The sequence below is a fragment of the Diuraphis noxia genome, unplaced genomic scaffold (genome assembly GCF_037042655.1).
Source record: "Diuraphis noxia isolate RWA-SAM2 unplaced genomic scaffold, SU_Dnox_SAM2 contig0005, whole genome shotgun sequence".
Classification (NCBI taxonomy): Eukaryota; Metazoa; Arthropoda; class Insecta; order Hemiptera; family Aphididae; genus Diuraphis; species Diuraphis noxia.
In genome coordinates this window covers 11631526-11659242 of record NW_028301715.1, presented here as the reverse complement: position 1 = coordinate 11659242, position 27717 = coordinate 11631526, and the positions used below count along the sequence as shown (strand labels likewise).

General features: G+C 32.4%; 2 protein-coding genes across 3 annotated transcripts; one reads left to right on the top strand and one right to left on the bottom strand.

Moving 5' to 3' along the window:
• Positions 1 to 333: 333 nt before the first annotated feature.
• On the bottom strand, positions 334 to 16810 carry mas (trypsin-like serine protease domain-containing protein masquerade). Its single transcript, XM_015519828.2, has 8 exons — positions 16256 to 16810; positions 9567 to 9802; positions 8614 to 8674; positions 7263 to 8051; positions 6001 to 6234; positions 4864 to 5125; positions 2907 to 3339; positions 334 to 2616 (listed from the first exon to the last, which is right to left on the bottom strand). The coding sequence occupies exons 1-8, from the start codon at positions 16377 to 16379 to the stop codon at positions 2449 to 2451; spliced, it is 2307 nt and encodes a 768-aa protein (XP_015375314.1). The 5' UTR covers positions 16380 to 16810; the 3' UTR covers positions 334 to 2448.
• A 6928-nt stretch (positions 16811 to 23738) lies between these two features.
• On the top strand, positions 23739 to 26716 carry RpS27 (ribosomal protein S27). Of its 2 annotated transcripts, none has more exons than XM_015519826.2 (4): positions 23739 to 23888; positions 24291 to 24346; positions 24414 to 24633; positions 26352 to 26716. In XM_015519826.2, exons 2-4 carry the CDS (start codon positions 24341 to 24343, stop codon positions 26378 to 26380), a joined length of 255 nt encoding a protein of 84 aa, XP_015375312.1. In that variant the 5' UTR covers positions 23739 to 23888; positions 24291 to 24340; the 3' UTR covers positions 26381 to 26716. The 2 variants fall into 2 exon arrangements, with proteins under 2 accessions (XP_015375312.1, XP_015375313.1); XM_015519827.2 differs by lacking the exon at positions 23739 to 23888 and adding an exon at positions 24046 to 24188.
• Positions 26717 to 27717: the final 1001 nt, after the last annotated feature.

Here is a 27717-nt window from a genome sequence, read left to right as displayed (position 1 = left end):
TCCACCCACTTTCTGTAGGCTAGTTATGTCTACCCAAAAGCACCAACACTGTTAATCCAAATTATATTATCTTGAATTGTTTCTTTTGTAAATCTACCTTTGGAAAATTGCCCTAACGGGCGTTAATTAATAATAAATAAATAAATAACAATTTTCAAATTGTTCAGGTGGTATGCGGTTATAAAAAGGTTGAGAACCGCTGGTGTTGTCAATCATATCTAAGTTACTTTTCTTTCCTCTTGTCTTAAGGTCTTTGTAAATATATTTCATATTTGTAAATATTATTACAGATTGCATAATATTCCAAAAATGAATGTTAAAAAAAAAATAATATGCGATGAGAATTTGTTTTTGTATTTGTTTTAAAAGTACATACTATGGTATCCAAATGATTAAATCAATATTACAATAACAGCATAATTTACAAATAATAACATATTTTTGAAAAAATGTTAATCACAAACAATGGGAAATTTACAAGAATGTTTAATATAATGGCGTACCTACTAAAAAGAGAACTATCGTTTTACATGATAAAATATTGGCAATCCTCGTCATCCTTGTAAGGAGCTCATCAGCAACAAAGTTTGCAGCACATTTGATAAACAAGTCACTTTGCGGCACAATCAATGGTGAATTAAATTTTTAATTTTAGATGATGTACCTTAATCGTCTAATATACACCTAGGATGCATATATATATATATATATATATATATATATATATATATAAGTCACCGTCGCCCGTCATTGTGTAACAAGATTTTAAACTTCCTAAAAGTTGAAAAGTTAGGTGTATATGATATCATTTAGAAATGATTTTTTCTATAGTAATCAATAATCATATATCAAACTCGATAATACTTCGAAACTATGAATCTATTAAAAACCTATTAATCAGTGCTGTATTGTGTAGGTACCTACAGATTTATTTCCTATACTTTTTTTTAATCTTAGTTACTAAATATTGTGTGATAATAAAATGATCTAAGATATTTTTTTTAAATACATTTTTAACTATAGAAATTCAAACAAAAATACACTGCAGAGTATGCGAATTTTTGACATTTTTCAGATGGAGCTGGAGTGTAGGTAACATATTATGATATAAAAATAAAACTTGCGTATATTGTCAATAGATAGTAATTTACGATATATTATTACAGCAGCACTACAACACTGTTTACAACGAGTATTCATAATTTAAACTGTAGTTATATCTGAGTATGAGTGTGGCACAAGTGCTTATTTTTTGTTAGGTTAGGTTAGGTTATGATTATAGTTTTACATTTTATTAAAATAGGCAAAAAATATCCTATTGTGATACTGTGATTCTTTCAGAATTTTTTTCTAAATCCTGTGATTTAACTTTGATCTAAAATGTATGTTATACATTATAGTACCTAATTATGAATTAACCATTACTATATTAAAATGACATTATTAACTTATATTATAGTTTTAAATTTAAACACAATAACGTAAAATAAACTTTAAGTACCGACAGTACATAATTTCAACTAAATTACAATACTATAATGAGTATTTTGTATTCTAGTTAACTTTAAACATCGTGTGATTTCGATTTAAAGACCAATACAGATAATAATTAAATTACGAGTACCTATAGGTAATGGTGTTTTTAAATTTATTACTACACATTTGAGTAAATTGTAAATGTTATTTCATTATTTCATTAACAATACGATTCTATGTATTTTTTCATACAATTGTATGTAAATTTTACGTTATATTTTAACATTTTACAATGTAAAAACCTACTTTGAAAATCAACATTTTAATTTTCTTATAATTCTTATATTTAGTTTAAAATATATTAAAATTAACACCTTTTTATACTTTTTAATAAATGCATATATTTGTTTTTATAAAATATTTTTAGAATTTAAAAATTCAATTTCAACTTATTATCTCTTAATGTATAAAAAGTTAAATCTTTAAATTCAATATATCTAATACAATGATTTATTTATTTAAATAAAAAACAATAATAGATATAATAAAAATTATTTGTGATGTATAATTTGTTGAACATATATTTTTTAATAGACCAATATATTCTTACTGCTAATAATTAATATTGGCAAAATATTTGTATTACAATACGTCACCGATGTCAATTTTATACTTACTTAATATGCAATTAATTACGGTTCTATTTTATATTTACAAGTTGCGTAAATATATTATGAATTGTAATTATACAAGAATGCTTATAATTTATTATTTTATGTCATTTCAATCATAAAAATAATTTTTAAGTTTTATATACAAAATAAATAATAAATAAATAAACTATTGACGAATTTAAGCTTTAGCTTAAAATTACTTATAAATTACTATATAATTACTAGATAAATTAGATTTATCTAAACAATGTTCGACTTTAATTTGAATTAATGCAAACTAATGTTTGAATGTTTAAAACTACAAATTGTTTACACTTATAATTTGATTGATCCAACCAATAAATGATGAAACCTTGACGTATACACCGGGTACATCTATTCTGCCGCATCCAAAACCCCAAGACACCAATCCAGCTAATTCAAAAAATCCATCGTCTTGACACACAAGAGGTCCACCGCCATCTCCCTACAATCATAATTTTAACATGAGTAAATTAATATAATATGTTAAATCCTAAGTTTTAGGCTCATCTGTATAATATTGTACAAGTTTGCGTATTTGTGTATATTTACCAATCTAACGAATGAAAGTTATCCAAGTTCGATAATTTTTTATTTTTAAAATTAAGTCTTTTTTGACTGGAAATATATATTTTAGAATTTTGAAATGCATTTTTCAGGGTAACTAGCATATACCGTTGGATTTACAGTTCTAATTAATTTACAATCGATCGGGCTGAAAGCCACGCAGCTCACCTGACAGGCGTCGTTTCCGGCCTCACCACCGGCGCAAAAGCTGCTGGCCGGAAGTATGAATATCTTCTCGGTGACCGCGTTTATCTTTCGGATGCATTCAGTGTCGCTGACCACTGGGATCTCGGCCTCCCGGATGCGCAACGGGATCGGGCCAGCTTCGCCCATGTATCCGTATCCGGTGACCGTGCACCGTTTGCCGGCCGCATGGCTGACGCCCCTTGCCGGCAGGCACACCAGACACACACCATCTTTGAGCTCAGCCTGGCCGTGGAGTTTGAGCAGGGCGATGTCGTTGTCCAGCGTCTGTGAATTGTGGTTGTGGTGGATGTACGTGGTGGCCACCCGGAGTGTCTGTGCTCCCGGACTTCCGTATTTTCTGGTCAGATCGTGATCGCCCACCCGCACGTAAATCGCGTCACCGGACCTCACAATGCTGAAAAATCAAGTGAGGTAACGTTACGACCATCATCGATTTAAGTTGGTATAGTGACAAATCCCACATTTATGTCTAATATAATTAGTATGATATATGAGAATCAGTAAAGTTTTGAAATTACAATCATAAATTAATGTTATAAACTCCATCGTTAGATCCACTTTTCGTCACTCGGGCGATTTGGATAGAAAGAAGACTGTAATTTATAACTTATAAATCAATAGTTTCGGTAAAAATAAAACATACAATGCACTGCTGTTATTTGCGGGTTAATGATTTCTTCTAATATTGGTAAGTCAAATAATATTAGTAATAAGATGCACGGAATCATCGCGGAAACTCGTGAAATTATATAATATTTGTGTTGTTGAAATAATAGAAAAAACCATACATTTTTGTGCAGTTAACTAGGAAACAGTTAGAAAAAATAAATATAGGTACTTCAGTTGCGCGTATAAAAATAATACACTTGAAAATTGGAATGTTGTTTAAAAACTCGTTACGTATTAGGTATAATAATGCTATAATAATCATACACAATTAGGAATAGGACTGCAGTAATAATTGAGACACTGTAATTTAAACACAATCGTAACTTATAATTGGTTATTATTTTTATTTTTTATGTAATTAACATATCTCGTAATACATTACAATATCATTATTAAATTGTAATTGATATATTTTTCCGTATACCATAGTATAAGTACTAGTTCCCACGATATTATATCCCGAACTAGCTGGTAAAGTAGTAACCGTTATGAATCCCATGTCAATACTCGCAGTTACATATCTAAAATTTTACCGTTATCTGTACACATTGTTATTACATCTCATTATACATTAAATATAATAAATATAATGTGTATTGTAATAATATTTTTAAAAGAATGATATATTCAGACAAAGATTATTAGTTCAAATTACTGCGAGTTTAAAGAGGACTGTTTTTATTTATTTTTTTAATTTTATTAGAGAATATGTATGCAATCTATACACAAAGCATAATAAGAATAATATGTGCTACCTACATTAAAAAAAAAAAATATGAATATGGTGAGGAAAGAAACCATCCAGTGATCGCATTTCCTTTAAAAAAAAGAGGACTGTTTAAAAATAATATTCAATATTATATATAGGTATACTCTTGGAAAATTAAAATAACTTTTGATGGATTTGACTTAAACAGCATTGTTAAAAATCTAAATGTATAGCTAACATGTTATAACAAACATGGTATAGCTAACATGTGCTAACAGGGCCCATTAGCTTCTTGAATAATAATATCTATTAATGATAATAATACAAAAAAAAATTATGTTTTTTTAATAATTAAATATTAACCGTACTATTATTGGAATATACTTATATTATGTACACAGTATACTGTAATTTATGTGGCCAAACGGCTTTTTTTTATTTTAATGTATTTCGTCTGTTTCACGATGGCATCAACAAGTACCAACCTCTAATCGTGCAGTCATGAACCGCTTATATGGATCAAGTAGTAAAAACACTCACTTTGTAACGCAATGCGCAGCAGTCAACACCCATTGAGTGCCGATCAATGCTCCTCCGCACAGATATTGGTTTAAGGAGTTGATCAGCGCCACTTGCCAACACCACTCGGCCGCGTCCGCGTCTTCACCACCGACTACCCTCGACGTCCTCGTCCTGGACGTTCCTTTTACACCGCACACGTACTTGCTGTACGTCGACGGTTTGGAAGGTACAGGATTCGACGTGGTCAACGTGGACACTGTAGGATTCGCCGAATAGTCGACTGAGAGAAAACATGAAATAATTAGAAATATAATGTCAATAATCAGAGCAAATGTATTATACTAAAACTAAAGACGGGCACATACCACAAATATCAGTGAACTCGCGTATAATATTATGGGTACAACACTTGGGATTTTAGTTCAAGATCAATACTATGTCGAATGTCGATGCAATATTAAATAAGTAGGGCACCACACCAATGTGTTTCAAAAATCGTTTGTTTTTTCATCATTCGGAATTTTTTTATCATGCGAATAAAAAAAAAAAGGAAACGATAACACAACCGTATGTAATATAAATTCAAAAAAAAAAAACTGCGCGTAGATGCCTATTTATCAAAAAATGTGGTCAATATTAGTCTAATATTCTGATAAATACTTAAATTTACTAGAAAATCGAAAAAATGACGTCAGTAAGATGGTAGGCGTACAATGTTCGCATGAAGCAAGTTTTGTGGTAAACTATCAATCAAAATCCATTTATATTTTAGAGCAGGGGTGGAGAACCATTTTTGGGTCTAGTGCCAAATGTATGCAATCAAAGATTTGACAATTTTTCACGTGCTCAACATATATGATTGTATGCATTAAATAGAACGTAATAAATACAGTAACATTATCAATTAACAAAGAAATATTAAAATGTATATTAATTTGTTTCTTTGAATCTTTTTTCAAGCAACATTATATGAATATTATAATTTATTCACAATTTTGATTTTCCCATTGAAATTTCGACAAACGTGCCACTTTTAGCACGCGTTTCGTGGGTTTTGTCACGTAAAATTTTTTTTGTGTATTTTACGTAAACTATTATATAATGTTATTATCTTTGTAAAAACTACAGTATTAAACTTATACATCTGTTACAGACCTGGTGACGGAGTGTATACTTGCAACGAACTCGGCACGTGTGGCCTAAACGGCGGTACGGTGTCGTTTCTGTGCGTAAACCCACCATAGGTCTGATGTGTGGATTGCGGTGGATTAACCACGTTGTTGATGACGCCAGTCTTCTGTTCGACGACTTCTCGGATTTGCGTTTTCGAAGCACAACACTGCGTTCCCGGTTTTCGGCATTTGAATACGTCCGTCATTTCAGCGTTTCCTATCAAAACCAAAAAAAAAAAAACAAACTGTTATTTGACGCGAAATAGTTTTTTTTTTTTTTTTAATTTTCGAATTCATTTATTTATTTCAGTTAATTAAAAGGACGCTACATTTGGACGCAGGGCATTTGGTGTATACTTAATACACAAGTGCGTATAAAGTGTTAAATTTAATCTCAGCAGATCATGTTTAGCTCTGTCAGTTTAAAAATTAGAGTGAATTGATCTATCGTTTTGAAACTTGATGGTAAGAACTAGAAACAATACGATATTTCAATTTTTTAGCAAGTTTTTGCATAAATTATAAATGCTCATTAATCACTTAAAAACTGGATCATCATAAAAATCCCACACACGAAAACAGATAATGTTCTTACCATCAAATTTTATAATCGGTCGATTTACTCTACCTCTAATTATTAGGCAAACTAAGTTAAACGTGATCAGCTGAGCGTGAATTCGGCAATGCACTTGTAAAACGTAGACAACAAATTTTTATGGAACGCCTTGTTAATGTAAAAACATTACAAAAAATCGAACTTTATTAAAAAGCATTACAGCACTGCACATCGTCAACAAGTTGTACAAGAAAATTAAATTTAAATAATTAAAAATTAGACAGGATATAAGCCTACAACGTAAAGGATTAACAACATACAAGAATAAAGGCAAACGTAAAATGACCGAGAATTTGGAAGAAATCTAATGTCCACGAAAAAAAAGAGGGGTCAGAAATGTCGAAATAATATGTTATTTTTAAATAACTGATAGAAAAAAGGTAATAATATCGACGCTTATAATAATTCTAACCAAGGTAACGGTAAACGATAATGAATGTATAATAGGTAAAGTCAGGTGGTTCTCACTATTACTCCGTCTCGTATTTTTTATAGTATAGAATAATATAACATTTTAATTCGTAGGTCACGCGTGTTACCGACATTTCGTTACCTATAGGTATTAAATAGGTATACGGAACGATGACTCGATACGGTGTGGTATGAACCTTAAATTAAAAAATACTTACTGAAACACGTGAAAGACAAATAAGGGACGATACACGATCCCGGGCACTCCGGCCGTTCGTCGGGAGGTGCGGGTGGCGTGGCCACCGTGGTGGTGGTGGGCGCGGGTGGCCGGGGTTTGGGTTTTTGCGTGGCATGCGCGGACGACGGTGCGGCCGCCTTGGTGTTGTCGCAGCACACCGAGCCTTGTTTACACGTGGACGTGTACGAGACCAGCACTGACGGTCGTTCGCAGAACGCGGCCATCAGGTTGAGCAGACAGAAGCCTGGACACTTGGGTAAAGGCCGGCCCGTGGCCGTGGTGGTGGACGTCGGTGGCCGGGTCGATGATTGTTTGGACGGCTGGGTGGGACGTGGTGGCGGTGGCTGCGGGCCCGACTGTCCGTCGGCGGGCGCGGTGACGCAGCAACTACTGTCGTCACCGGGACAGTACGCTTCGGCGTCCACGTCATCGCAGAACAGCGCGAACAGCCCGCTGACGCACTCGCCGCGACACTGTTTGCTGCCCACCGGCGGCGCGGGCGCGGACGCAGACGCCGAGGTGTCCGCGGCCGCTGTCGTCGTCGCCGCCGTCGTCGTGGTGGACGTCGATGGCGGTGGCCGGTGTGGGGCGTTGTTTAGGCTGATCCTGGTCGAGTTCCTGTCCAACACGACCAGGTGTTCGGCGCCGGCAAAAGCGTCCTTGGACACGCAACACCGCAGACCCGTCTTGCACATCTCCGTCACGTTCAGAACGGCTTCGCAGTAGTCGGCTATCCTTTCGGCCACGCACACTCCCGGACACACGATGCCTTCGAGATGAAATCATACAATAACCATTATACGACGCCGTTTTTATAAAAAGTCGCCTAACCTAATTAGTGTTTTTTTTTTTTTTTTTTTAATTGTGTGAAAAACAATTTTTGGTACCTTGAGAAATTAGTTGGATTAGAGGTACGGAATTTCTATAGCAAACGTTATTACGAATGATTTATATTCGGTTTTAGGATCTACACAAATATTAAATTTTCGAGTAAATAATTATATGGATGCGTAAGATGACTAATAACTTGTAGATACTGAGGAATAGCTGGAGCTCGAAATAAAATTAAATATTTAACGAAACTATTGGAAAACTGCTTTTTTAATCAGAAAGAAATGAATTTTTAGTACAATATATTAAGGCACATTTACAGTGTACTTCGTATATCATATAGGCAATCGTTTGTATAATCAAAATCAAAAAAATGATACTGCTCATTTCGTTAAAATTGTATAATCGAACTAGTCTCGTTAGTGGTTTCTTTCTAAAGCATGCGTACACGTTCCCGATTCAAAAAATTCCCCGTTTACTATTTCAGTTTACCTTCTTACCCGGATTGTCCGCGGACGACGAATTAACAGCCGGCCTCTGCTGTTGGTTGTTAGAAGAGACCTGAGTGACAAAAAAAATAATAACAGTTTTATCAATAATAGTTTAATTTTTCCTATTGATGATTGAGATCAGTAGGTATGATCTGATCTTTTGCGGGACTATCCGAAATTTGATATCCACCAAGAATTTTTGTTCTATAATTAGAGTCAATTTTCGTACCTATGTTTAAATATTAAATTTCAATATAATTATTAGGTATTAAGTATTGGTATTGAATTCAGTCGAAAAATTTTAATATCGTACCTACCATTGAACATTTATTTTTTAGTGGAGAAATAGTATGTATATCACGTAATTGTAAGAGAAAAAACAACTAAGAATTTCACAGGTGAAAATTATAGCTAAAAATTATAAGTAAGATCTTTAAGTCATACAAAATTATAGGTACAAGTATTTGAATATATGAATGATAAATGTGTTCGTTTCATAGCAAAGAAACATGTCGACGACGTATTAGTAATATATTTAAGAAAACAATTTGTAATTTAAAAATAAATAATAAAATTTTAACACACTTTACGCTATAGTAAACTTTGTTGTTGAAGTTAATTGACCAATACACAAAGTTTTATTTGAGAATTTTCAACTCTGGGTAATCGAATAATAACGCCTTATACCTAATAAAAACGTAATACAATTTAAAACTTGAAATTTGCCTCTCCTTCATAATCAACCACTTGGAGCAACAACGCCGCGTTGACTTGCCCCCCCCCTCCTACCTAAGTACGGTCTTGTGTAAAAACATCGTCGATATATGCAAAATGTATTTGAATGCGCACATTATTCATTGAAACATTTCGAGCACAACCCAACATCGCGCATATAATGCAATTAAATCCATCAAGACAGGATCCGTTGAGGGTACGCAGAGGCGAACAGGGATTTAACTCACCGGTTGCGGCCGGGTGCTGGACCCCGCGGCCGGCGTCGTTTGGACCACCTTATTGCTGACGGTGGCCGCCGTGCCGTTGGCCGGCAGCGGAGGAGGTTCCACGCAGCAACGCATCGTCGGGCTGGGGCACTTAACGTTTTCCAGCACCTCGTAGCATATGAGCGTGGCCAGCGTGTGCACGCAAACGCCCGGGCAGTCCTTGCTGTCCGCCGTACTGGTGATGGTGTCCAGCAAACCTGTGTCCAACAAAAACAGTGGTAAATCACAAAAAATAACGATAGGTATACGCAGAGTGTCCCGAGACGATTTACTACCCAATGCGATATCTCCCGAAATAATGGTGATATCGAAATTCTGGTTTTGCAATAAGACTCACAGGGATAAGAACTACAGTTATTTCAAATTTTAATGTTTTGGTAAAAAAGTTAAAAAATGTATTTTTTTGTTTAATTATTTCCAAAAAAATTGACAATAGCAATTTTGTAGAGTTTATTTTTCTGAAAATATTGACGTTTCAACATTTTATTTTCATTAATTTCCTGATTTTTAATTTTATTTTTAGTTTCGAGAAAAATTGCGAATTATTTAACCCCGTAATGTTATCAAACATGTGACGCGCATTCCAATACGGCCGGCCGAATACTTTCCGTATTCCTAATGTTTACAATCATATTTTATTTCTTCAAAACTAGAAAAAATATTAAAAATTAGGAAATTAATGAAAATAAAATTTTGAAACGTCAATATTTTCCTAAAAATAAACTCTACAATATCTTCAATTTTTTTGGAATTAATTAAATATAAAAATATATTTTTTAAATTTTTTACAAAAACATTAAAATAAATATAAAAATGAAATAATTGTCCCCAGCCTCACAATTTATTAACAAACGCGCCGATGGCTAGATGCAGAAATATACACTCGACACACTCTATACATACCTATAAATTATAAATAATTATAATTTGTAACCGTGTGATGGCAATGATGGCATTTTATTGTTTATAGAATAGATGTACAATATTGTTACATAATATATATTATATATGACGAAAGCGAGTTCTGACTCTTCATTTTTTTTTTTAACAAAAGTATATTTAATATTTCAAAACAATATTTTAACCCCATAGGTTATGTTAGGTTAGGTTCACGTATTTAGTATGATATATACATCCCTCTCGAAAAACTAAAATGAAACCAGTGTCTATTTCTAAAATGCTCCCATCAGTCAAGACCGTTAAGTCACTGTAGCTATATTATGTAGTAGACTGATCATACATATAGGTATAAATGATTAAAATGAAAATTTAATCGCGAGTAATGACGATAGTGATAAGTTGACGCGTTTAATATCATCTGAACTTACATCGAACGAGAGTATAATTTATTGTTACAATAATATAACGCGCAGGGTAATAGTGTTTGTTTTGATTTATTTTATTTGTTTAAGCACAATTACAATATTTTTGTGAATTTTATATTTACATTTCGGGTAAAGTATTTTAGGTATTAAGAACGAAAAAGATAGTTTGGATACGAACAAAGTGGTCGATATTTTGATTTTGTAGGGACGGGAGAGAGATTCGAGAGCATTAGCACGTCCACCACGGCACCTAACCTCTTCTACTCGCGATCGAAACATCCAAACAAGTCGTGGTAAAGTGACGGCAACAATAGGCCGTACTTAGTTGCAATAATCACAAAACTTTTCGTCCAGCGACAACAACAACAATGATAATAATATTAATAATAGTAATGATAATAATATAATATAAGTAGGTATTCGGGTCACACGTCAAAGTATATAATATTTTCCAGGTGCATTGTATGAGCGGCCACGACGTGCGTATAACGGTGCTGCGCAGATCGCACGTTCCCGTAACGGTATCCGTGTGGTGGTGATGGAGGTGGTGGCGGTGGTGGCGGTGGTGGTGATGATGATGATTATGGCGTGTGTGTGTCATAGGAAGTGCCGGCCCGTGATCTATACAATTATAGATCTTGGTGCCGGCTCGTGATCTATACGCTTATAGAAACTTGGTGCCGGCCGACCACGCTTTATCGGCAACCGTCGAGGTTTTTGTAATAATATTATTATGGTATAGTCTAGGCAACGGCATTTTCCGCGGCGTGTCGAGCCTATTACAACATGCCATTTGTACCTTGGTAGTGATTATATTATAACAACGTACAAACGATGTTTGCCTCTCTTCGTCTGATAATATAAATATAATATAATCTAATCGTATAGTCATACGTAAGTAGGTTTAAGTGCTGCGCAATAATACTATATAGTAAATATGACTGTGGTGGAGAATACTGTGACTTCCGACACCTACTTACAAACTGTCCATCTCTCTCCATCCAAAGATCTCGGCTAAAGAATCTGTTTTCCACCTCTGGTAATAATTTTTCCCTCGTTGACGCTCTTTCAACCGATAATGTTAACATGATAGAACACAATATGCTAAATTTTATTCTGCGATCAGGGCTCCGAATTTAAGAGTGTGAGCTTTACCAACTATATTATTCCAGATTAATGTACATTGTACATAATTGTCGAGATATTATAATGTAACGATAAAATCTCATTAATAAAAATATATATATATATATATATATGAATGCAAGATTCGCGAAGTCGAATAGTGTCTTATGTTATGATGATATGGCTTGAAACTAAAATAATTTTTTTTGGAGGCGTGCAATGAAAATGTAATTTCCATACATGAATTCACTTCGTATCATTATGACTGTGACGATTGACGTATTAAAGTGAACTTTACTTTGCAGTGTTCCTCTAACTCATAACATTTTGCTAATGTTCGAATCATTTTCGAATAATTATCACGAAAATGTCAACATTTCTTTGACTACATATTATGTAGCCGAAAATTGTGGAAGTCGTATTTTTTAAAGAATAATAAACGAACGTCAAAATATTCATCACATACATGAAGGCATTGCATAAAACACATTAGGTAATTTAAAAGCATATAATAACTGTATATTATTATGTTACTTCAAATATTCGAATGAATTAGCTTACATAAAATGATTTATAAGTTCAAATGAAAATCCCTTTGTTTAATTATAATTATACGATGTAATAAATTCATTTTTTAATCTCAGTATTCAATATTATTATGATAATGACCCAAGTATTACAAGTATTTAATTTTTTTTTTATTGTCGCATAAACTAAGCTTAAACTATTAATTAAGATAATTTTTTAAGCAATTATTTTTTAACGATTTATTTTTTTATGAAATACTAGCCATAAGTAATGAACATCTTAGTAAATCCACGCGAAAAACGACCGTTAACGATCGAACGGATTTTAATAATCATCTCATTCAGTAACACAATTACCACGTGCGTTATATTGAAACATGTAGGTATATTTATTTTATGTGCGTGCGCGTGGTTCTATAACACGATAATATTTCATATTATTAATACTATGTCGATAACTCTATGACGGCCGGTTTTGTGAATCAAATAATTGTACTTTTAGTGTAACACCTTGAAAACATAACGGAAACGGGTTTCGTCCGAGGAACAGGTTTCAAAATTAACATCTTCATAATTCGAAACACACAACCAAGCGAGTAATATAATATTTTGTACTCAAAAAAACTGCCTGGTCACGGAACCTAGCTAAAAGTACACACGCACACGAGCGCATGCGTGCGCGTATAACATTGTAATTTGTGATACAAGACAACGATATCAAAAGAAAATTTAGAAAAAATTTTAAAAATTACTAGACGCGGCATTGTACGTGCATCATAAACTGAATTCGACGGCGGCGGTACTACAATCAAAACAACGGGAAACATTTTTTGGTGGAGTTTCATAGGAACTTTTCAAAACAATAATAGAAGAAAGCCCCGCAGACAGACGTTCCATTGCCACGTGATCTGATGGTTTTCGTTCATTATTTTACTCTAATATAGTTCAATAATCTGGTTGGTATATAGATTTCAAAACAAACATCGTACCAGCGTTTTTGGCAATCAAATCAATTTCGGTTTCGAGCGCCCTAGCTAGGGGACGTCCGAATTATTTATTTTATAATTTTCTATTTAAAGAAATGATGGCGTTAAAATTGTGTATTTTTTTTTTTTTTTGCTTCCGCAACGCCGATAAGCCCACGCAAGGCCACTAGGATATCAAATCAGTGTATCACTATAGTATAGGTACTGTGGTCGTCGTCGACGAGAGGAGTAAGTTGTCGTCGTACCGGACTAGGACAAGACGATTTCGGCCGGTGGCGACGAAGTTTTCGCCGATACCGTCTCGCGGGTTCGGCAACCGGCAAGGTCGCGCGAGTCCTCCCGAGACACCATCGCGGCGGCCGTGCCCGGAAATACCGGCCGGCGATAACGATATAATAATAGCAAAAATAATAATAATAATAATAATAGACCGCCGTCGTCGCGATCGTCACACTCTCGGGCCAATATGATATAGACACGCGCAAAAGTGGGCGTGATGAAACTATGACGACGGGGGACCGTTTCCGACAGCTTTAACGAGTAAAAATATAATATTATGCATAGGTATACGTCTCGCGTGTGCTTATATATATATATATATATATTGTATACGACGACGACGTCTTGCACGGCGGCGGCTGAACGGGGTCAAACGCTTTCTTTACGTCGTATACGCGAGCCGATTGTTTTGCGCCGGCACGCCAGATACCGTTAGACCATCGCCGCCCGCCGTCTTCGCGTGTCGTCGCTGTGATCGTCGGTTAGTGTCCTCGTTCCGGCCACGATGTTATATTATTATGTTCGCGTCGTCGTCATCGTCACTCTCATCCGGTAGAATATATATATATGTATATGATAATGATGATGACGACGATATCACATTATATCGTTGGTACCTATATCGCTGTCGGTGCCGTTGAATCCCGCCGGTGGAGAGTATTATTACCACCTCTGCAGACGCTTCCGTTTTCACAAACGTTTCACCGTATCCTTTTATACGAGACGTGCGCGTCCACACAATATACAATATAGTTGTATTGTAAAAGTGTCTGTATATATGTATAAAATCATTGTTTCGGAAAAGTTCGGACGAGCAGACAAGGATGGCACAGGGGAACCCGACAAAATGTTGGTCCTCTGTTGTGTTCACCAAACTTAAAATATCTATAGCTCAATGAATCACTCGCTCGAATTTTGATTTTAGTTTATCATAAAGCTTATTAAAGTATCCCAAAAAATATTCTGTTATAGAATATGAAATAAATAAAAACGTATGTTGTCATAAAAAAAAGTATTAATGTTATAAAAGTAAAAAAAAATTATTTACGACGAAAAATTATAAAAATATATTGTTTTCCCGAAAATGTTTATTGTTTTCAAAATAATTAGTGCGTGGACGCTTAAATGGACCCCCTTTGAGATATCGGTATACATATACATATTTATAAGCTGGTGTCTTTGACAACAATACATTAATATATATTATAGTTAAATCATTTTTGGTAAATATTACTAACAACACCACTTGATGAGCATGTTTTGCAATGATTACAACCGAGAGAGATCATTTATTTATTAAATTTGTAAATTTTACTATACCTACTGGGTATGTGATTGAATTATGGAAAGTGTCTTCCATCTAAATTTAGATTATTAACCTAAAAGGCTAAAACCGATCTTAATTCCTATATATGATAATAAAATTATGAAATCGTTATGCTCCTCTTAATACCATCAAAACGAAAATCCAACTGATTAATTGATTGTAAACTCCGACCCAGAAAACTAAATTAAACGAAAGATAAAGTTGGGCAATGGACACGTACACACGAAATTCTAATGAAACTCGAGGTAGCTATAACCAGGTTACGTATCAGCCATACATACAATCTCACACACAGTTTACTTATGGATAAAAAAAAAGAACCTACAATTATGACGTGCTTTATCATATATTATGGAGAGTTCACCTTACAGTAAAACACATAAATGTCACACTTCTAAATTTCGTCATCAACTCAAAACTATATTAAACAAATTACTATGATGATAATTTATACGCCTAACACTGTAATGTACTGTTGTTATTGATTTGTTTTATAAAATCGTATTTCGATTATTGTCGAATAATATATCATAATAAACACACAACTGTAAACCCCTTAAATACCAAAATGATGACAGTGAGTCACTATAATAATAATTATAAAGCTATTATGTACAGGCTTGACTAGAATAACGATTTGTGTAAGAGGTGCAACGTCGTATCGGATTTTATAATATTGAACTGATAAAAAAAGAATGTGTACTCTGCATCTAAACCATGGTGCCTGACCGGTATTCTTGACGCTGTCGTGTAGTTGTAGATGCTACGGACAATACGAGCGCCAATTTATAATACAAACATAGCTAATAATATGACGTGACATACGCGTCACAGGTATGAAAAATATTATAAAACGTTTTCATCAATAACACTAACCTTCCGTATCATACTGCCTCAAAATATTTAAAGACATCAATAATCAATATTTAGAGAAAATTATGATCAAGCGAATCGTCATGAATAACAACCAATAGCTATGATTAATTACTCGTATAACCGCGTACCGTCCCGGCGATTGCGTGTATCGTTAGATTTTAAGCATACAGATTGTACCTACGGTAAAACTTGACAATATGCGTACCTGAGAAAAAGCTGCTGGCCAGTGAGTCTGCGTCCTGGCCGTTGACCATCACGGCGGCGGGTCGCAGAGCGGCCGCGCACAGCAGCAACTGGATGAGGGGCGCCACCACGCCGGGTCGGGCCATCGCGTAGCGGTGGTACTGGTTGCGGGGGGCGCGATCCCGCCGACGAGGGGCGGCAGTGGCTGCAGTGACGACGGCGGCTGCACACCCGAAACGGACACTGGCCCGCGGCGGAATGCGTTCGACGGCTTCGAACACCTGTCAACGACGTCTTCCGCGGGTCGCGTGGCTGCGGGTCGGCAGGTGTCGGCACGTTTTCATGACTATCGTATCGTTTCGCGCGCGTCGCAGTACGGTAACCCCGTGCGTTCGCGAAAACTTCCCTTATTTAATAGGTTACCTATGTGAAGATCGTTGTTCACGTGCGCGCTTGCCCAGGGATGGCGGGAGGGCTCGTACACTTGTCGGCGTGGACCAGATGAACAATGCGACGTGATGCGCAGCTCGTGACGTCTGTTGCCGACGGACCGCGTGAAACGTTTGTAACCCGTCACCGCCGCCACAGCTGGACCGGCCCGGGCCGGTCGGAGCGCTCGCGTGCGGTCCGGTCTTCGCCGCCACCGGTCCCCTCCTCGGGACCGTTCGTCGTCGGCTTGGCCACAAATGATGGCGGTATACCTACCCGTATAGACGTTAGACGGTAAAGAATACTTCTATATCGTACCTATATTATAATCTATATATAATATGAGTACACACAAGCGATCGTGTGAATTCGCACACTTTTTACAGCATACAATGTTTGTGTGAATTACAAGTGCATGTAATAGATAATATAAACATATAAAATATGGATAGTCCTGCAAAGCTACTACATCAACACTACGACTTGGTGGTGGTTGCCATTTTTTTGCGGATGAGACTAAAGGAGATCATATTTTACTACACATTATTACAATATTATTACTTGTGCTCTGGGCAGGTTATTACCTACTCTTTCTATCGCGGGATGAGGTAGAAATAATAAGTCATACAGATATCCGTTATTTTACCTATCATCTATATGATTACTCATGACGATGTTATCAGTGTCACTTATTATCACGCAGAAAACCCAAAATGCGTAGGTATACACGCGGCAGTCACACATCATCACCTTTGATGAAAGTAATACCGTTGTCAGTTGGATAATAATAATATCAAATTGCGTTTTATGATATAAATAAAATATTTTATTGTGTTAATTATAATATTATACAGTAATCATCGGTTTTTGGACTCGTGATCAATGGGCTCATTCAACCAATATTGTACTCTAACAGACTGGTTCCGAGATATACGTATATACTAACGCGTAAAAGAAAACATTCAGCTTTTAGATTCTTTTATCATACATTATACTATAGAAAATTGGGTCAATATTTATTATTGACATCTATTTGGAAAATATTTTTTTACAGAATTTAAAATTTAAATGTAACAAAATTATATTTTTTTATTCTTTGACCTTTCTCTTTATTCTCTCATTCAGCTAGTTAATGGACTTCAATACTCGATCTGGTTCTAAAGTGAGTTCATTGCTAATATGCAACATAATATTGTCATCATAATTGTAGGTAGGTACCTATTTTGAATGACCTATTATGAATAAACTAGAAAACCTATGGTGACCCACCATTTTATCATTCAAAATGATATCCTATACAGACTAGAGGTTCCTTAACTTTGTTTTTTTGTGCATGAATATTACGGATTGGAATGTATATACTATTTTAGTAATTAAAAATAACTGTTCAAAATGGTATTACAATTTACATAAATCAGTAAAAAAATTAATACATTTTAAGTTTTTTTAATTATCCTATATACATCCGTGTGAAGTTTTTGTCGACGATTACGGATTATTGGAGTATTTACCCTGATGGCCTGATTCGGGATAATAATAATTTACACAAAATATAAAAAGTTGTCAACTTTTTCAAATCGTATACCGTTTTCACTTTCAGATCAATCTTTGAGCTTTAATTTTCCACGAAGCCTTTATAACTCCGGTAAAATAAATAATGGATTAATGATATTAGTGAGTATATAGAAAGGTAATCATGATTCACGATAATTATGAAATAAATGACAAATGTAAAAGTATAAAAAACATTTTAATACGTACATTTGTATGAATCATAATTTTTTTTTCTTATATAAGGATTTACGTAAAACGCTTTTTTCGTATCAAAGGAGAGAAAGATTAGCTTCGTCATCTGTTTCGATGGGTTTGTATAATATTGTGGTTACGAAAAGATCTATCCAGCAGTAGGTACCTATACAAATTATAATATCACGAACTTAAGGTAATTGGTATACTTACCAATATATTAATGTTATTATGTTAATATTATTTTTTTGACAAATTTTCATAATATTCATAACATCGGTTTTAAAATACATAACAATAATATACCATATTGTGGCTATATGGCATATATACTTTAAAAATATTATACCTATCTCATTATAATATCACCGTAATACTCGATAACCTGACGTTATCTAAATAATATCTAATAATACTATATAATAATATTACCCACGATTCTACATAGGTACATGATATTATATAGGATGTCCCATGAGGATATACATATACCCATTAGCCGTAGAAGGGGACTCGCCACCCGAATAAAAACCCTTGTCTAATATGTGAGTCAAATAAAAAAAAAAATTGAATAGATTTATGATAAATTTATTATCTCAGGAGATGTCGCAAAGGGCAAATCCTCATGGGACACCCTGTATATGTATACATATTATTACTTTGCGGAGACTTAAATATATGTATATACAGACTGTACCACGTAGAAGTACGCAGAAAAGTCGTACAGCCGTATTAGACCAATCAATAATATTAATACTATTACGATTGTTGAACGTTATAACGGTATATTTATATAATAAATATATTAATTTATTATGTTTAATGCATATAATATTGTCACGAGTGCAACTATGAAGGTCGCGGAGAGGATTATCGTCTAGCGAATCAAACGAAAAGAATGCACATTCCACCTAAGTTTTATAGGTAGGTTCTTATAGCGGGACAACACTGCCATATATGTAGGTACATATATTTATGATATTATATCATAAATATAACTAAGTTATTATTTACGATTTGCGAGTGGAAACTCAAATTCAATGATTTCCTCCCACAGTAACTCGCGCCAAACTATATGGTTCTTATAATATTATTTATCTTTATATAATCAACATTATTATATTATTTATATTACAATCTTAATATTATCCTATTTTTATTTCATACAATTTTTTTCTCAGTCTATAGGTCGACAGGAACGCATCTTATTCCATCAGTTACATATATAATATATACATTTTACAAATATATGTATAGGCACAACGCATCATACGCCATATACAATATATATGATTATAAATTATGATTGGTGCTTTGAATCACACCAGCGAATAATAACTATCAAAAAGCTATAATATATTTAATAACACGCTATTACATATGTATATATAATATATAATATTATAACCCGCGGACCACACGCAATACATAATATACTGTCGTCGTATTTTCTACGAGTCCTATCGGCTAATCCATAAGATGCCGCCGCGCAGAAAAATCTCACACAAGTACCTATATAATATTAGATACTTATATAGGTACGTATATTTAGGTACAATAAGAATATATAGAATTTACGGAAACCGGTAAATACATGCTTATGTATTGTATGTGTGTATATTATATGTATTTGTGTGTGTACTATGTACATTATATATGTACATGTGTATTTGTAAATGCACATACATGTATATAAGTATATATATATATATATATATACATAATAATACATTAAGACTTGATTGGTGTTGTGGTTTTATAACGGGTTCTTCTGACATTCGAACAATATTCATTCACGCCGTGTTTGCCCGTGGGCCACCACTCCGAATTCCGGGTCCAACCCGATTCAGGCGTTCCTAAAAGGAAAAAACCCCGAAAAAAATCTATTAAATGCGATGAGATCAATTTACGGGGCGATCGGTGTTACTCTTCGTATTATTCAAATTAAATATTGTACATAAATTAACAAATCTATTTGTACTAACACAGATTGTAAATATAAAATATATTGTTAAACAAAAAAAAAACAGATTCAAATCGTATCATCATTCATCGGTCATATTAACTGATAGTTGGTAGTCGGTACCACAAGATGGGTATTGTATAGATTAGCCGAAGAACAGCTGCAACAGTGCAACAACTAGCAAGCTGCTATGAACTAGATGTGAATCGGTAAACGAAATAATAAATCATATTCATTGATAATATGACGATACAATATTGAGTAATCGTAATCTGTCGAGATTCAAATGAAGTTACTAACGAAATTAATTTCGTGAACGACCCATCCCTTCAATTACCTACCTAAAATGCCTTGATTTGTGAGGTTAAACGGTTTAAGTACGATTTTTAAACAAGGTTTATTATATTTTACTCGTGATACAAGTGTTCAATAAAATACAACCCAGTGGTCAGTACCTTGCACATTCCACACAATACATACTATTGTTCTGTGCTATATGAAACTGCACGTTCTATATTAATTATTAGCAAATTTTCAATAAATTATAGGTAAGCAATAGTAGTTTGATAATAATTTCGATTGAAGATGTATTAGGTAACACAATAATTATTTTGTATCGATTATCGATTTAGTTTATTGATAATCGGTAGAATGAGAAGAAATGGATTGATTGGAATGGATGTCATTAAGATGGTGCAACACCCGTTTTTGTTGGTGTATTGGTGTATTATCTGTGTTTTGTTGGAAGTATTTTATGTATATGTTTATCTATATCTGTGGATGTAACTGATCTTTTTCATGTCTTTACTGTCATAGTGCCATTAGTCTTATGGCTTAAATATTTAAGCCATGGTCTTTCTCTTCTTTTCCGGACTCGGTTCCATCAACACTTTTCTGTGGTTGCTCTTGCTCTTGTATTTATCTGTTCAATACACTTCAAAATTAGTTGTTCGCTATGAATAAAATTCTTATATAATCGCACTCTAACCATTACGCCTCTAATTATATAACATTACTTCTTTGTGGTAAATATCATTCAAATTAATTATATTATTCATTCATTCATACGAGTTTTGCAACTTTAGGATTATTTTATATGTGTTTTCCACGTGGTCAATGTTCATGTATATGTGTTGTCAACTCAGTTGACTCAACTGGCATAAAGTTGCAGGTCATTATTATTATTAGTATGGTCAGGGTAAGCTGGTGCACCACATTGTTTATATGTATAATTATGTAAGTATTTATTATTATAATTAATATAATTACTACTGTTTTATTATAGTTCCTATATTGGCTGTTGTTACTGTTAATTTTTTTATTGTTTTATTTACTATTCTGTTAGAGCCAGTGTTGAACATTACTATTATTATATTTATCACCATTTATGTTATTACCAACACTTGGATTATTATTATGTCGTTCAGTATTATGACTACTACCTTTATATAATAATGGTTTTTTACCGTTCTTATAATAAAATTACTGTTAATTACTCTATATTATTGTAATTACTGTTCCTACAAATTTATATTATTATATCATTCTGTCTGTTATGATTTATCATTATATATCATTAAAACAATCTGCTTTTTTAAAGTGTTGGAAAAAATGTTGGTTATTGTACCAAAAAAATTTGAAAATTTAATTCAAGGTTCCTTATAATTTGTTTTTATTTTAGTTTAAAAAAAAAATAAAAAATCGTTATAATTTTGTTATAAAGGTTTAAGTTCAAATTTTTACGAAATAATAATATGTTAAAATCGCGGAAATTCATAAATTTCTTCTGTATTTATATCTATGGTTAAAAAATTCAAAAACCGCACAACTACCGAAAATTTAACCAGTTCTTTAGATTGTCATTTTTTTTTATATAGTTTAATTTTAAAACTATTTAGCTTATTTTAAGGCTATTTATAGACATTTGAAATATTTGTTTTTGTTTATTTTTTTATTTTTTATAAATATCGATAAAACTTTTTAGGTTAGGTTAAAGAGTCAAAATAAATTTAAGATTGTATACGAAGTTCCTCATAAGTTAGTCTTATAGTGATTAAAAAATTATAAGAATACATAGGCATAATTTTTTTTTATTAGCGTTTGATGTCCAAATATTGACAACAGTTCGTTAAAATCATAAATATTTGCAAATTATTTTGTAGTTATAATTCATAAAATGTTTTATATAAGTAGTTAAAAGTTGAAAACATAATACAAGATTTTCCATAAGTTTGGCTTACAATAATTATAAAAGAACTTAAATGTTGGGCTATTATAATGTCATTAAAACATAAAACACATTTTTCATCATTTACTTGAAAATATATTCTAGGCTAACAAATAATCTCCGTTCAGAATGGTTTTTCGTATGCAATGATACCTATCGTTGGATTCAAATTTAATACATACATAATAGTGATCAAGTGTACCTATAGCAGAGATATCCACTTGACTACGCTTTTTCTTATTTTGAATACATTACCTTGATGATAATAAAAATTTGTGTTGAATTATAGTAGAGAATTATATACGTTGGTGTATTTTTGTTTGCGTAGATACTTACATATTATGTACCTACCTAACCACTAACCCATGTTGGTTTCGTGTGTGAACTTACCAAGGCCCATATTAAGAGCATATAGATGGCCTACAAACGTATTTATAGGGGCCAAGTCCTTTTGGCTTCTCTATTTACGTCGAAGCGCATACTTAAAACTGGATATCAAAATATTAATTAAAGTTTAATTATTATTTCACTTTCATGTGAAAGTATGAATATACTCTTAAAATCTACGAGTACTTTTATTAGATAGTTAAGAAAGAGTTTGGAAAACGTTCTTGGAAAATGCACATTGGCACCCATACAAACATTATAATAAGTATATTAATTTAATATCCAAGACAAGATAAAATAAATCTCCATGGAATATATGTGGTCATCTATAAAGATATTTATCAATTGGATTGTACGTTTCTAAGGAATATCAATAATATTATTATAGTTAAGTGTTAATGACGTTAATGGTAATATCATCTGCAGGTTATGAATTTTAATTTTATGTTCTTCAACTTTTTCTAGCCACGTTCCAGCAATAACTTCTATTTTCTTATCTGATTTATTTTAATACTTCATTTTGACAGTACCTTTAATTTCAAACATTTATTCCATTACTTAAATAAATAAAGTATGAACCTGTCCTGTGTACAGTGTATACACCAAATGATACACCACGGACTAATATAAATATATAAAAAATATTACCTGTCGTTATCAACATTCGTTTCCAGTCCTGTATCTTAGTTCGTAGTGATTATAATAAAAATATTCGACAGCTTTTAAATTTTTTCTTTTCAGACCATCATCTATCGTGCATTCGTGCTTCGAAGTGTGCGACGTTTTTTTACTCCATGATTACGGCGTCGGCTACATTCCGTCCTCACCATCATTCTCTCTCTGTTAACGTTTCGGTCTGTCCACACATGAAAACGTGCTTTAAGACCCATTTTTTGGTGATTGGTAAGTGAAATTTTTATATTTTCTTGCGCTTAGTCCTAAACGGCTGGTTTACGGACGTTGTTCGTTGAATTCTTTATGAATATAGTCATAAATATTACTTGGTTGCGCGGACTTTGCGAACCACAAATTAGCTTATCAACCATGTTCGTACAGAGCCGTGTTTAGGTTATGGTGCTCGTGGTTTTCAAATTCTATGTGTCAAAATTAATTGTAAACATATTAGTCCTATTACACTTATATTTGGTGTTATAGAATTTAAATTTTCATTGTTCTTGATCTACCTTTTTACTTTACACATTGGTATGATTAATACACAATATCTATACCTACCTACGTCCTCAATTTATTTTTCAACATAACGAAACAAATAAATAATTACATAATTTGTTTAACTTTTTTCAGATAAAACTTGATTCTCTGTTTTTCTATCATATAAAGTCAAATAAGACAATATGCCTGTAAGTATTGTACCGAGTACCATTTGTCATAGAAAATGTATATTTTCAATTTGTTATTGTGTTATAGTTGGCTAAAGATTTGCTTCATCCTACTGCTATCGAAGAGCGCAGGAAACACAAGTTAAAGCGCCTTGTCCAACACCCAAATTCTTTTTTTATGGATGTCAAATGCCCTGGATGTTATAAAATTACAACTGTATTCAGTCACGCTCAGAGCGTAGTTATATGCACCGGATGTTCCACAATTTTATGTCAGCCTACCGGAGGACGAGCTAGATTAACTGAAGGTAAGTTTTAGTTTTTTAGTTTTTTAATTTTTTTTTTTAGATTCAAATTTTAATGTAGGTAGATAACTACTCATATAATATTTATTTGATAAAATGTTTGATTGGTATGGTTAATTTTAAATCAAATTTTACTTATATTATTACCTTATAAACAATTTGAACTGTTAAGAGAACATTTATTAATACATTCAATTGTTTTTGCTAAATGTTGTTATGTTTATTCTATGGGTTTATTAAGGCTTACTGGATATTTCCTGTGTATTCCATTATAAAGCAGCCATATTCATGTCATAGGTTGCTTAGTGCCAACATAGTTTCAAAGATAAATTGCTAATACCTCTATAGAATCTAAATTAAATGATGTCTTTATTATAAAATGTTAAACTTTCCTTTTGCTTTTAACCTTGGATTTTTTTATTTAGTTAACCTGCGGCTACATAGGCCATTGAGTGTAGGAACTGTAGGGTTTTTATATTGGGTAGGTTTTTGGCACCCGTGTGTGTGTTTTTGGCAGAATTTCTAGTGGGCACCAGGTTTCTGCTATGCCCGTGTGGGGGACAGCGGCCTCTCTCCAGACACCGTGAACTGCTCGGAAAGCGTTGCTGCTCATGACTGGAAATCAAACCGGTGATGGTGCTCATAGCAACTGTTGCCTAAATCCACCGGGTACTTCACCCCTTCCCCTTGGATTATGTTATATAATATATTACGCGTGGCGTTGAATTGTCTGACAAGACCCATCTACTATACGCCATGTAGTATTAACTAGTTGTATAATCCAAGCTTTGAAAAGTCTGGAGATAGGGTATGCTGAGTAAAAGCTACTTTACCCCCACTTTTTTTGTTATGGCAAAATGAAAATTTAAATTAATGACAAAATTAATTTAAATTAATATTTTTTATACATCTTAAGTGAACAACCAATCATTAATTAATGTTCTCTTAAAAGTTGTTAGTTATTATGTGATAGGTACTTTTTTAAAGTAATCTACGATTCAAGATTTTCATTTAAAATATATATACTTTATTATCAGTATTTTAGTGTAATATATTATGCTTTTATTCAATTCCTATTTCCATTTTTTGGAATTTAACAATTTTCTAATAGTTAAATACAATAACATAATTTTTAATTTAAGTGTTGAAAACTTAAAGCTTATTTATACTCTAAATTAATTATTAATTTTTAATAAATTTTTTTATATTAAAACCAAATCCATTTAAATGGGACATCATATAAAAGTGACAATAGCTTAATGAGAAAAGTCCCAAATGAACGTATCATATGTAAAAAAAAAAATTGGTTAATGCGAACCAGTAGATCACCGCCTGATGTTTCCAAATTAAGTTGATTTGATTGTATATAATTTTTTTTTGTATTTTAATTAATTCTACAAACAGATATTTATTAGGCCCTATTGAATATATTTATGATATATATATATATATATATATCTAAGTATCAATACAATAATGCTTGATTCCAAATAAGAAGTATTGCTTTTGCAAACATTGAATAAGGTCCCAAATTATACTTTACTTTTGGAAATGGTTATTTATGTTTGCAGTCTATTAAGTTACATTATTTGGTTTATATTTTTATAATATAAAATTTTTTTAAAATATAATCAGAATAAATACCAATTTTTGTAATTCTTTAAAATGTGTCAAATAATTATTTTTATCTTATTTTAATCCATAATTATTTTATATTTCAGGTTGTTCTTTCAGGAAGAAAGCTTACTAAGATCCTGGCTCCTGTATTTTAATGTACAATAACAATATTGATATGCGTTGAATAAAAAAAAACCATAAAAAAATTGTTTATTTTTATTTTTTATTTCTGCATTTACACCAGGGTTCTTGAACACTTGCGGGTATACAGTCTTCATAACGTTTTGAAGTTTTAAACAAAGAATTACACATGTATTAATATTTTGAACTTTGTTCTAATAGTTAATCATTGGCAATTGAACAAATTTTTATTGGTTATAATTTCAAGATCAGACTTTGAACAGATAAAGATTTATGTTATTAGCTACATTTATAATTTTGAATATATTGATAACTTATTAGTTTTAAATTTTAGTTTTATTGGCATACCAAGATTAAATATACGTAGCAATGTACCATGACACATGGAAAGGTGTGGGGGGACTACATATTTAGTGTTGACAAATTACATTTTTTATAATTGGAGTCTAATATATTTTATAACTGGTTATTCTTATAAGTTAATGAATCTAAATTCTAAATAATATTTTTAAGACGGCATTGTTTAATATATAATATATTAATGTGTATTTAGTCCATTAATATATATTATACACTATGACTTAATATTTTAAGACCTTATTAATAATATTATATCAAAAAAATAACTAAATTAATTTAATAAAAGAAATATTGTCTCTTTAACTATATACAATTGTGAAAATTTTGAACTACAAAATAATTTTTGAAAGGTCTGAACTTTCAAATTGTGAGTAACAAAAGTTATACCAATGTATTTTTGAAGTTGCTAGGAGTGCAACTCATCAAATCTTGCTACTAAACTTTTTAGATTATATTTTGTTATCAACATAGAAAACAATTCTAAAAAAGTTTTTATATTCCTAATAATAATAGTTTGAAATTAGTAAATATATTGAAAATGTTAAATGATAACTTAAGTTAAAGTTTCTTTTTTTTTTTTTTTTTTTTATTTTTAAAAGAAATTTACAATCTATACCTTAGGCACAATAAGTAAATGTGAGACAGAATATATATAAGGTATCAAAACAATTAATATTAATATTAATATGAGTTAAAGTTTCTAAAAATAATATTTTTTGAATAATAATATATCAAAATCTTGGAGGAGAAATTATTTTATGAGTGAATATACAGTCTCAAAATTTGAAATCCAATACATCTTATATGAATCGTTATAATTTTGAGTTTTATTTCTCAAATCATAAAAATTACACATTTATAACAATCAAACATCAAAAAAAAATTGTCTACTAATAGCTTATAGTAGTGACGATAATTTTTTAACTGCTGTTTTGTTGAATAATGTTCAGTTGGAAATATTTGGATCCC

Coding starts and splice junctions, on each gene's coding strand:
- mas (XM_015519828.2), bottom strand. CDS start 16,379: ATGGCCCGACCCGGCGTGGTGGCGCCCCTCATCCAGTTGCTGCTGTGC. Junction 5,126..6,000: donor AGTATACACTCCGTCACCAG/GTCTGTAACAGA, acceptor GTTTTCTCTCAG/TCGACTATTCGGCGAATCCT. Junction 2,617..2,906: donor CCGGAAACGACGCCTGTCAG/GTGAGCTGCGTG, acceptor TTATGATTGTAG/GGAGATGGCGGTGGACCTCT.
- RpS27 (XM_015519826.2), top strand. Junction 24,634..26,351: donor ACGAGCTAGATTAACTGAAG/GTAAGTTTTAGT, acceptor TTTATATTTCAG/GTTGTTCTTTCAGGAAGAAA.